General features: G+C 31.6%; 1 protein-coding gene across 1 annotated transcript in view; it reads right to left on the minus strand.

Moving 5' to 3' along the window:
- Window positions 1–626: 626 nt before the first annotated feature.
- Window positions 627–13,213, minus strand: part of LOC127715279 (uncharacterized) — a 30,269-nt gene continuing 17,682 nt past the window's right edge. The window contains exons 8-9 of the mRNA XM_052221318.1: window positions 7,636–7,804; window positions 627–1,824 (exon numbers count right to left, since the gene is read on the minus strand). Coding sequence (XP_052077278.1) covers window positions 1,636–1,824; window positions 7,636–7,804 — 358 coding nt within the window. The 3' untranslated portion in view covers window positions 627–1,635. The remainder of the gene's footprint in view (window positions 1,825–7,635; window positions 7,805–13,213) is intronic.

Here is a 13,213-nt window from a genome sequence, read left to right on the forward strand (position 1 = left end):
TTTTGACATTTATTAACTGATAAATAATGTTCAGAAAAATAAAGGTTTTTTTCATCATCATTACTCCACAGTGTAATAACATGTCTTTGGATTTCCAATTGCATGGTTTTGAATGTTCCTTTAAAGGTTAAAAAAGATGTGAATAGATTGCAGCATATCCTTTATGGCTCTTTACTGATTACTTCCACAAGGTGATACAACTGCTGGTTTACTGCCTTTGTCGTATTTGGAACAACTTTTTTTTAATTTTTGGTTTTTAATGATCTTCAACTAGGTCTATGATTAGGCCCTCCAACTAGTTTTGATTCAAACGCTGCAGATGAGTCTTGTGTAGATGAAACACGCGTATGGTGCACAAAAATTATAAACCTGGTACTTTTGATGATTTTTACCAATAAATCCTGAAGGAATTTTCTGTGTTTCTACAATGGTCAAAATTTATTTAACAGCTGATGATTTGTAAATTTTTACGCGGTAGTAACTCCATATGGTTCATTTTTCTATAGAGTTTTGGCTATATTTTGTGGGTTCTTCATAGGTTTTAAGTCTCTTGCATGTATTTAGACAGGTTTGTCAGTCATGTTTTTGATGGATGGAAATCCAGGAATGTACAATGAACACAGTCATCACAGATCATATTGTTTAACACTTGAACTTTATTTATTACCAAACTCTGCTTAGACAACAAAGAAGCTACAACACTTGTCCAGAGTTAATTGAATTCATACTATGATGCCAATACAAGACCAATTTATGATATAGGAATAGATACGTATGGCAATATTTAATATTGTGTGTCATCCATGATATGTATAATAGACGTTTATATCCTATAGTAATGTTTCACCAACTAGCTGTTATTATAAAGGTTTTTACATAACAATCTAAAATCCTCTATGACTTGTAATACTTTTAACCAGCTTACATAGTACCATATACAGAAAAAGGCATAAGGAATCCCAGAAGCTTGAATTCATATTACCGTAATATTTTCTGTATTGAAAAGTATCAATTAACTGTAAATACCCACAACTAGACTGTATAATAAAAAATAAGACCTGTGTAAACTAGAAATATGCCATAAATAAGCTTGATATTTTGAAATTAATTTCACAAAAAATTTAAAAAGAAAGTGATGATAGGTAGCCTGTCAGTAGCCAGTCCTCACCTGATTTAAATTATTCAGTATAGCGACTCTGTTCAGACCCTTTTGGTTTTAATTCTCTCACAGCATTTTATAATCTTGGCTTTCTCACCTTTCTATCTTTAGCGTACCTGATGAACTTTGTTTCAAAAAACTATGTTGTGCACAGAACAATCCTTATACCGGTAAATTTTTTGAAATGTTTTGTTCATTTACAAAAGTTCTGGATTTTAGATCTTTGACAGTCTTCGCTGAAATAAATCTAAATTTTCATAGTCTTGGGGGAATTAAGGGCATATAATTCGGGTCCTTCCCATCCTTGAAAACTAAATGGTATCTAAATGTCTGTACATGAGTTTTGATGGGATGCTTTAACATTGATTTTCCCTTGTTCATACATCTTATTTATTTATACAAAAAGAGAAATAATTGTTCTTGATACATTTTACATTCAAAACATAACACACATACAATACTCATGAAGATAAAAACTAAGTCACTGTTATCTGATCCAAACTATCTTCTTCAATTAGATTTCTTAAATGAAAAAAATCAAGCAAATTGTTGACAACACCCTGATCAAAAGGACGCTTCACTCTTCCAAATTTATCCTGCATATAGGCATACTTTTTAAAAGCTAAACCTTCATTTGTGGTCACATTAATGGCTGCATTATAAATCTGAAAGTACAAACATAACAAATTAGATTACATTGAGATGGGAGTCATCTCTGTGGGCCCCGCTGTGAATAATGTGCGTTAAAAAATTTGTATCTTTACCATAGATGGGGTTGTCAACTGAAATCAAAGTTTTTGACCTTGACCTTTGACCTAGGAAGTTGTACATAAATTATGACACACCCTCTGGTGTTGGTTTATATACATGTCAAGTATACACTTTGAAATCATAATGGTTCTCAAGATAAAGAGCGGACACGATCTTTACCATAGGACATGGGGTTGTCAACTGAAACCAAAGTTTTGGACCTTGAACTTTGACCTAGGAAGTTGAACATACATTATGACATACCCTCTGGTGTTGGTTAATATACATGTCAAGTATAAACTTTGAAATCATAACAGTTCTCTATATAGAGAGGACAAGATCTTTACCATAGGACATGGGGTTGTCAACTGAAACCAAAGTATTTGACCTTGAACTTTGACCTAGGAAGTTGTACATAAATTGTGACACACCCTCTGGTGTTGGTTTATATATATGTCAAGTATAAACTTTGAAATCATAATGGTTCTCAAGATATAGAGTGGACACAATCTTAAACATAGGACATGGAGTTGTCAAATGAAACCAAAGTTTTTGACCTTGACCTTTGACCTAGGAATTTGTACATACATTATGACACACCCTCTGGTGTTGGTTAATATACATGTCAAGTATAAACTTTGAAATCATAACAGTTCTCTAGATATAGAGTGGACACAATTTGTTACAGACGGATGGACAGATGGACGGACAGACGGACGGACGGATGGACGGACAGACTGATCACTATAGGGTTCCGCCATTCAGCGGGGCTCTAGTTATACAAAACGTAGACAGAACAAGATTGCATGTGTTGTCCTGCTTAATATACTCCCACTTGTAATTTAAAGTATCTAAAAACAGGAAGTTAGTGTCTGACAGATGCAAAATATGCTACACGTTTCAACTTATAACTGTCAAGTTGCTGACTTAATATGAAGTAATTCTGTTCAGTAGTATCTGTTAGACAAATGAAAAGACTTACGAATAGACAAACAGACAAGACAAACTGGTGCTAGGGGCCGTCCTAAAATTGCAGTGAGGTGAGAGTTTTTTTGCTCAATGTTGATGGCCTCACTGTGACTTTATGATGAATAACAGCAATAAAAGCAGTGTTCCTTTGCTTTTCATGTTTTTGCTGTGCATATACAGATTTTGTGTCATGGATGGATACCCCATATCCTTTCTTTGCTATTAAGATGAATACAATATAGCCCCCAATTCTAGAGTGAGCTATTAATTATTAATGTACTAGTACAGTGTATCTTCAGTTTCTTCAGTTGCAGATTTAACTTATTTTAATATTTCCTTAATGAGCTGGTTTTGAACTTGGTCAACCCTAACCAAAAATTCTAATTTTGTTTCTCAGATGCTATTTCTCAATCTTGAAGAGGCTTCTAACCAAGTTTTATAACTATATATACCAGTTTAATAAAGTTATTGATGTCTAAACAATTTAATCCTAGATTGCATGTAAATGCCAAATTGGATCCCAGATTGTATGTAAATTTTAACTGCAAAAAAATCTATCAGTAAAACAGTAAAGTACTGAAAAACATTTTTTTTTTTGGTTCAGACATTGGATTCCATTACTCAATGGGACATTTCACTTTGGAAAATTAACATAGCAAATACCAACTTATGCTGAGGAAAGATTTTATTTCTTTTGCAATAACTGCAACAAAAAGTGTATTTATCAGTAAAATACTGAAAAATATAAGATAAATATTTTTACAATTTTGGTTCAGACTTCATCTATTATTATACATAACCTTCCATCAAGTTTCATAAATTCCATGAAGGTTTGATGTCTGAAAAACTTTAGACTGTTTCTGAATGTTACTTGCCAAAAAACTAATTTAAATATATTAAACAACAAAATATGCAAAAATAAAAAATATTTTATTCTTTTGATCATAAAATTCCATGAAGATTTGAAAAAAAATTTGATGTCTAGAAAAACGTTTAACTACAGACTGAGACCACAACTGAATGTAGGATAATTGTAATACTTAAAAAAATATTAATTTCAAAATCTTAAATGACATATATACTTAAAAACAAAATAAAAGTTTAACTGACTGTTTCATCATCTGATTATCAATGTACCATAGAAACTAGAGGCTCTAAAGAGCCAGTGTCGCTCAACTTGGTCTATGTGCATATTAAACAAAGGACACAGATGGATTCATGACAAAATTGTGTTTTGGTGATGGTGATGAGTTTGTAGATCTTACTTTACTGAACATTCTTGCTGCTTACAATTATCTCTATCTATAATGAACTTGGCCCAGTAGTTACAGTGAAAAATATTTTGTAAAAAGTTACAAAAATTTACAAAATTTATGAAAATTGTAAAAAATTGACTATAAAGGGCAATAACGCCTTAAGGGGTCAATTGACAATTTTGGTCAAGTTGACTTATTTGTAGATCTTACTTTGCTGTACATTATTGCTGTTTACAGTTTATCTCTATCTATAATAATATTCCAGATAATAACCAAAAGCTGCAAAATTTTCTTAAAATTACCAATTCAGGTGCAGCAACCCAACAACGTGTTGCCTGATTGGTCTGAAAATTTCAGGGTAGATAGATCTTGACCTAATGAACAATTTTATCCTGTCAGATTTTCTCTAAATGTTTTGGTTTCAGAGATATGAGCCAAAAACTGCATTATGTATTATTTTTTAGCCATGTCAGCCATCTTGGTTTGCAGGCGGGGTCATCAGATAAATTTTTTAAACTATATACCCTAATGATGATTGTGGACAAGTTTGGTTAAATTTGTCTTAGTAGTTTCAGAGGAGAAGATTTTTGTAAAAGATTACAAAAATTTACAAAAAATGGTTAACCCCTTTGGGCCAGGTGGGCTAAAAATCAGATAAAATGTTTACTAAAACAACCAGTTTTCAAAGAATATTTCAGTGTGCCCAATTATAATCAAAGTGATGGAAATCACTCATGGAAAGATTGGAAGATTAGTTTCAATAATTTCAAATCATATTTAGGTATGGTGTGGACAAAAAAGAACATTAGTATAGCACTATTGCTGACAATTGCATTAACTGCAGGTCTTTAAAAGGATAAGCACTTTTTCAGTAGATAAAATGAGCTAAATGTGAATCAATGATAGCAGGTCCCTTAATTTGCACAACAATTTCGTTTAAATTGCAGTTTATATCTTAACCAAATAATGTTCCCTGTTACATGTTTCACCTTTTACATTTCATCTTTTGAAACAGAAGAAATTACAAAACAAAGATTCTTCTAATAAAGTTTATCAATTATCCTTGTGGGATATGGGACCAACAGATAGACTTGAAGCTTATTGTCTCAAAAAATTAATCTAAAAGGGTTGTTTTGGGGCATTTTGTAAGTTGAAACATAGGTATACTATTTTTCTCCTCTAAGATTTGCTTACTGATTTTGAAAACAATTATCATGATTATATGACACTGAAGATTCAAAGTTGTAGAGTGTATTTTAATCCATTTATAATTTAATATTTTCCAGAAAAGGGCATTGAAAATGTACTTTTTCAACATAAACAAATTAAAAAACTTATTTTGTTGAAATGGGGATTCCTATCTTAATTGCAAAAAAACACTTCTTATATTCAAATGACAAAAATTGTTAACAGACATTTAATAGGGAATAAACTAAAAAAATATTGGTTTGCTCTGGTTAAGAGTTTTAAAATTTTACTTACAGTTTCAAGCCAATCACCGATAAGTGTACTAATCTAAATTATTGATTTATAACAGATGATTATTGCACAGATTTATCAAGTAAATTATAGGCCTTACTTGAATACTGTTTTTAATATTTATATTTATATTTCATATTTTGTCTTTTCTTTTGAATAAAAGATCTTGTTAATCCCAAGGATTTGTATAGTGTCACTATACAAATCCTTGTAAATCCTTAATAATTAATCATTTATCTTTCAGACATAATTTACAAAATCACTTTAATATGTAGTGTAGATCAAAAGTAATAGGCTATGAATGAATCTGTCATTTCTATATATCAAACATCTAATATATACATTTGTATATTAAATTATGAGGTAAAATATTTGTGTATTGAGATGTATAATGAAGGGTCTGTATAATTATGTAAGACTGAGGTTGATTAGTACTGTGGTCGATATGATTGGCATTTAAGGAGGTGGGGCATTGTAATTACTTTAAGGCCCCACCTTGTCTCTGATTGTTTGGTGATCATGACAGTTGTCAATCATGACTTACCTAATCAAAATGAAAAAAAAAAATAGCCTGCACACCAACACACCTTAAAGACATACATATTGAATGAACTGCTCCAAAATTATTACCAAAATTTTTCACAGTTCATATGAATGTGCATATTTACACAGATATGAGAATTATAGGGAACTATATTTCAGTGTGTATACAATTTGTAGATTTAGTAGCTAACTTGTTCTACTTGTTGTAAGTGAGGCAGGTGCCTTAGGAAAGATTTGGAACAATAGTTTCAATCTTTCAAAAAAATAAAAAGGAGAGCAAGATTTCATACAAGAATCAATTATAGGTTGCACTTTGTAAATACAGCTGTTTCTCAAACAATGCCTCTTTTGGGGAGATATAAAATATTCATAGATCATTAATTTTGTTTACATACTGGTTCCCAGTTATGATCTCTATGTTTCATCTCATAGAGACATAACTTGTGAATGTTACCAGTAAATACACATATGCATATTGTTTATATTGAAATCTGTGGTAATCCTACAGTTAAGGTAGGGGTAGTTAAGAAATTTAGTGTTTGTTTAAACTCTTAGAAGTTCGAGGCATATAAACGTTGAAAATATGCCGCACAGCCCTATATTTTGACCTTTGAAAAAAATAGTAGTGCATATGAACTTTCCATTCTAGGATATGATTTTTTTCAAAACTTCATAGTAAAAGTGGTACAGTTTTAGCCGTAAAAGGAGTTCCAATGGGAAATTGCATTGTCAATATTTACAGAAATGCAACCTGTAGTTTGTTTCTGTTATATGTGATACAAACAAATTGTTCAGAATTTTCAAATAAATTTTCAATTTCTACAATGAACTTGATGTAAGTCTAAAAAGCTCTTTATATTTATTACCATTAACTTTAGATGTAAGTCTAAAAAGCTCTTTATGTTTATTACCATTAACTTTAGATGTAAGTCTAAAAAGCTCTTTATGTTTATTACCATTAACTTTAGATGTAAGTCTAAAAAGCTCTTTATGTTTATTACCATTAACTTTAGATGTAAGTCTAAAATGCTCTTTATGTTTATTACCATTAACTTTAGATGTAAGTCTAAAATGCTCTTAGTGTTTATTACCATTAACTTTAGATGTAAGTCTAAAAAGCTCTTCATGTTTATTACCATCAACTTTAGATGTAAGTCTAAAATGCTCTTAGTGTTTATTACCATTAACTTTAGATGTAAGTCTAAAATGCTCTTAGTGTTTGTTAACATTAATTTTAGATGTAAGTCTAAAATGCTCTTAGTGTTTATTACCATTAACTTTAGATGTAAGTCTAAAAAGCTCTTTATGTTTATTACCATTAACTTTAGATGTAAGTCTAAAATGCTCTTAGTGTTTATTACGATTAACTTTAGATGTAAGTCTAAAATGCTCTTAGTGTTTATTACCATTAACTTTAGATGTAAGTCTAAAATGCTCTTTATGTTTATTACCATTAACTTACCATCATTACAAACTTACCGCTATTACAAAAAGTCCAAAAGCTGAAAAAGCATAGAATCCCATCAGGAGAACGTAAAACTTGTATAGCCAGTTCCATTCCAAATAGTTGTTGACAGTGTGAATGCTCAACTTCAAACTGATTGCCAAAACTATAGAAACACTGGTCGTAAATAATGCAAAAGATCCCCTGCAAAAGATGCAATGTAACTATACATATGTTGTAGTGGACAATAATGAACATTGGATACTATAATGTCTATGAAAAGACATACTGGTACCTCGTAAAACCTATATGATGTAATAATTGACAGAATAAAAATTGGTCCTAAAAAAAAAGCTTCAAACAGTTAAATAAAGTGTTAACTCAGAGATATGTATTGCCTATGTAACATATTCACACAGAGATATGTCTTGTCTATGTAACATATTCCCAAAGAGATATGTTTTGCCTTTGTAACATATCCACACAGAGATATGTCTTGCCTATGTAACATATTCACACAGAGATATGTATGGTCTATGTTACATATTCACACAGAGATACGCTTGCCTATGTAACATATTCCCAAAGAGATATGTTTTGCCTTTGTAACATATCCACACAGAGATATGTCTTGCCTATGTAACATATTCCCACAGAGATATGTATGGTCTATGTAACATATTCACAGAGATATATCTTGCCTATGTAACATATTGCCATACAGATATGTCTTGCCTATGTAACATATCCACACACAGATATGTCTTGCCTATGTAACATATTGCCACAGAGATATGTATGGTCTATGTTACATATTCACACAGAGATATGCATGGCCTATGTTACATATTCACACAGAGATATGTCTTGTCTATGTAAAATATTCACACAGAGATATGTCTTGCCTATGTTACATATTCACACAGAGAAATGCCTTGTCTATGTAACATATTCACACAAATATGTTATGCCTATGTAACATATTCACAGAGATATGTCTTGCCAATGTAACATATTCATACAGATATATCTTGTCTATGTAGCATATCCACACAGAGATATATCTTGCCTTTGTAACATATTTACACAGAGATATGTCTTGCCTATGTAACATATTCACACAAAGATATGTCTTGTCTATGTAAAAAATTGAAAACAACACGTATAATAATTTCATGTGTCCGAAGCGCTTTTCTGGATTTACCTTCATCAGGAACGCTCAAAGCCAAACATTTGAAATCCGAGGGATGTATAAGTACGGAAATAGTTGAAGAGCTATATGACAAAAATACCTAAAACAAATAGCCAAATCCATCTAAGGTCAACTTTGCCTGAGGGAGTTGAAACCTTAGTTTCTTTATAATTTCAAAATTTATAACAGCATTTTTAGAAAAGTTTGTTATAAATCATGTCAACCTTAGTTTCTTTATAATTTCAAAATTTATAAACGGGCAAATATTCACACAGAGCTATGTCTTGTCTATGTAAAATATTCACACAGAGAAAAGTCTTGCCTATGTAACATATTCACACAGAGATATGTCTTTTCTATGTAACATAGTCACACCGGGATATGTCTTGTCTATGTAACATATTCACACAGAGAAATGTCTTGCCTATGTTACATATTCACACACAGAGATATGTCTTGCCTATGTAACATATTCACACAGAGATATGCCTTGTCTTTGTAACATATTCACACAGAGATATGTCTTGCCTATGTAACATATTCACACAAATATGTCTTGCCTATGTAACATGTTCACACAGAGATATGTCTTGTCTATGTAACATATTCACACACATATATGTCTTGCCTATGTAACATACATAGTCACACAGATATGTCTTGCCTATGTAACATATTCACACAGATATGTCTTGTCTATGTTATATATTCACACACATATATGCATTACCTATATAACATATTCACACAGATATATCTTGTCTATGTAACATATTCACACAGAGATATGTCTTGTCTACATAACATATTCACACAGAGATATGTCTTGCCTATGTAACATATTCCCACAGAGATATGTATGGTCTATGTTACATATTCACACAGAGATATATCTTGCCTATGTAACATATTGCCATACAGATATGTTTGCCTATGTAACATATCCACACAGAGATATGTCTTGCCCATGTAACATATTTCCACAGAGATATGAATGGTCTATGTTACATATTCACACAGAGATATGCATGGCCTATGTTACATATTCACACAGAAATATGTCTTGTCTATGTAAAATATTCACACAGAGATATGTCTTGCCTATGTAACATATTCACACAGAGAAATGCCTTCTCTATGTAACATATTCAAACAAATATGTTATGCCTAGGTAAAATATTCACACAGAGATATGTCTTGCCTATGTAACATATTTACACAGATATGTCTTGTCTATGTTATATATTCACACACATATATGCATGACCTATATAACATATTCACACAGATATATCTTGTCTATGTAACATATTCACACAGAGATATGTCTTGTCTACATAACATATTCACACAGAGATATATCTTGCCTATGTAACATATTGCCATACAGATATGTTTGCCTATGTAACATATCCACACAGAGATATGTCTTGCCTATGTAACATATTTCCACAGAGATATGAATGGTCTATGTTACATATTCACACAGAGATATGCATGGCCTATGTTACATATTCACACAGAAATATGTCTTGTCTATGTAAAATATTCACACAGAGATATGTCTTGCCTATGTAACATATTCACACAGAGATATGTCTTGTCTACATAACATATTCACACAGAGATATGTCTTGCCTATGTAACATATTCCCACAGAGATATGTATGGTCTATGTTACATATTCACACAGAGATATATCTTGCCTATGTAACATATTGCCATACAGATATGTTTGCCTATGTAACATATCCACACAGAGATATGTCTTGCCTATGTAACATATTTCCACAGAGATATGAATGGTCTATGTTACATATTCACACAGAGATATGCATGGCCTATGTTACATATTCACACAGAAATATGTCTTGTCTATGTAAAATATTCACACAGAGATATGTCTTGCCTATGTAACATATTCACACAGAGAAATGCCTTCTCTATGTAACATATTCACACAAATATGTTATGCCTAGGTAAAATATTCACACAGAGATATGTCTTGCCTATGTAACATATTTACACAGATATGTCTTGTCTATGTTATATATTCGCACACATATATGCATTACCTATATAACATATTCACACAGATATATCTTGTCTATGTAACATATTCACACAGAGATATGTCTTGTCTACATAACATATTCACACAGAGATATATCTTGCCTATGTAACATATTGCCATACAGATATGTTTGCCTATGTAACATATCCACACAGAGATATGTCTTGCCTATGTAACATATTTCCACAGAGATATGAATGGTCTATGTTACATATTCACACAGAGATATGCATGGCCTATGTTACATATTCACACAGAAATATGTCTTGTCTATGTAAAATATTCACACAGAGATATGTCTTGCCTATGTAACATATTCACACAGAGAAATGCCTTTTCTATGTAACATATTCACACAAATATGTTATGCCTATGTAAAATATTCACACAGAGATATGTATTGTCTATGTAAAATATTAACACAGAGATATGTCTTGTCTATGTAAAATAGTCACACAGAGAAATTTCTTGTCTATGTAACATATTCCCACAGCGATATGTCTTTTCTATGTAAAATATTCACACCGAGATATGTCTTGCCTATGTAACATATTCCCACAGAGATATGTCTTGCCTATGTTACATATACACACAGAGATATGTCTTGCCTATGTTACATATTCACACAGAGATATGCCATGTCTATGTAACATATTCACACGAATATATGTCTTGACTATGCAACATATTCACACACAGATATGTCTTGCCTATGTTACATAGTCACACAGATATGTCTTGCCTATGTAACATATTCACACAGATGTGTCTTGTCTATGTTATATATTCACACACAGATATGCATTACCTATATAACATATTCACACAAATATATCTTGTCTATGTAACATATTCACACAGAGATATGTCTTGTCTATGTTACATATTCACACCCAGATATGCATTACCTATGTAACATATTCACACAGATATATCTTCACTATGTAACATATTCAAACAGAGATATGTCTTGCTTATGTAACATATGGACACACACAGATATGTGTGCCTATGTTACATATTAAATTAAATGCTTCGCTGGGCGCAGCTTGATACGACCGCAGAGGTCGAACCCTGAACAGTTGGGGCAAGTATGGACACAACATTCAAGCTTGATGCAGCTCTGAATTTGGATTGTGATTAAATATTTGACACAGCATAGGTTTCTGACACAGAAAGAATGTGGTCTAAGAACTTGATTTTTTTTAATTTACCTATTATGGTCCAATGTCCAAAATCAAAATACATGGTTAGATTCAGCATATCAAAGAACCCCATATATTCAATTTTTGTTAAAAATCAAACAAAGTTTAATTTTGGACCCCAACTTGGACCAACTTGAAAACTGGGCCCATAATCAAAAATCTAAACACATGTTTAGATTCAGCGTATCAAAGAACCCCAAGAATTCAATTTTTGTAAAAATCAAACTAAGTTTAATTTTGGACCCTTTGGACCTTAATGTAGACCATTTTAAAAAACGGGACCCAAAATCAAAAATCTAAATACACGGTTAGATTTGGAATATCAAAGAACCCCAATAATTCAATTTTTGATGAAATGAAACAAAGTTTAATTTTGGACTTTTGACCTCAATATGAACCAATTTGATAGCGGGGCCCACAAATGAAAAATCTAAATACATGGTTAGATTCAGCATATCAAAGAACCCCATATATTCAATTTTTGTTGAAATCAAACAAAGTTAAATTTTGGACCCCAACTTGGACCATCTTGAAAACTGGGCCCATAATCAAAAATCTAAACACATGTTTAGATTCAGCATATCAAAGAACCCCAAGAATTCAATTTTTGTTAAAATCAAACTAAGTTTAATTTTGGGCCCTTTGGACCTTAATGTAGACATTTAAAAAACGGGACCAAAAATTTAAAATCTAAAAACACGGTTAGATTTGGCATATCAAAGAAACCCAATAATTCAATTTTTGATGAAATCAAACAAAGTTTAATTTTGGACCCTTTTGACCTCAATATGAACCAATTTGATAGCGGGCCCACAAATAAAAAATCTAAATACATGGTTAGATACAGCATATCAAAGAACCCCATATATTCAATTTTGTTGTAATCAAACAAAGTTTAATTTTGGACCCCAATTTGGACCAACTTGAAAACTGGGCCAAAAATCTAAAATCTAAATACATGTTTAGATTCAGCATATCAAAGAACCCTATATATTCAATTTTTGTTGAAATCAAACAAAGTTTAATTTTGGACCCCAACTTGGACCAACTTGAAAAATGGGCCCATAATCAAAAATCTAAACACATGTTTAGATTCAGCATATCAAAGAACCCCAAGAATTCAATTTTTGTTAAAATCAAAC

This window comes from Mytilus californianus, unplaced genomic scaffold (assembly GCF_021869535.1).
Source record: "Mytilus californianus isolate M0D057914Y unplaced genomic scaffold, xbMytCali1.0.p SCAF_9, whole genome shotgun sequence".
NCBI lineage: Eukaryota > Metazoa > Mollusca > Bivalvia > Mytilida > Mytilidae > Mytilus > Mytilus californianus.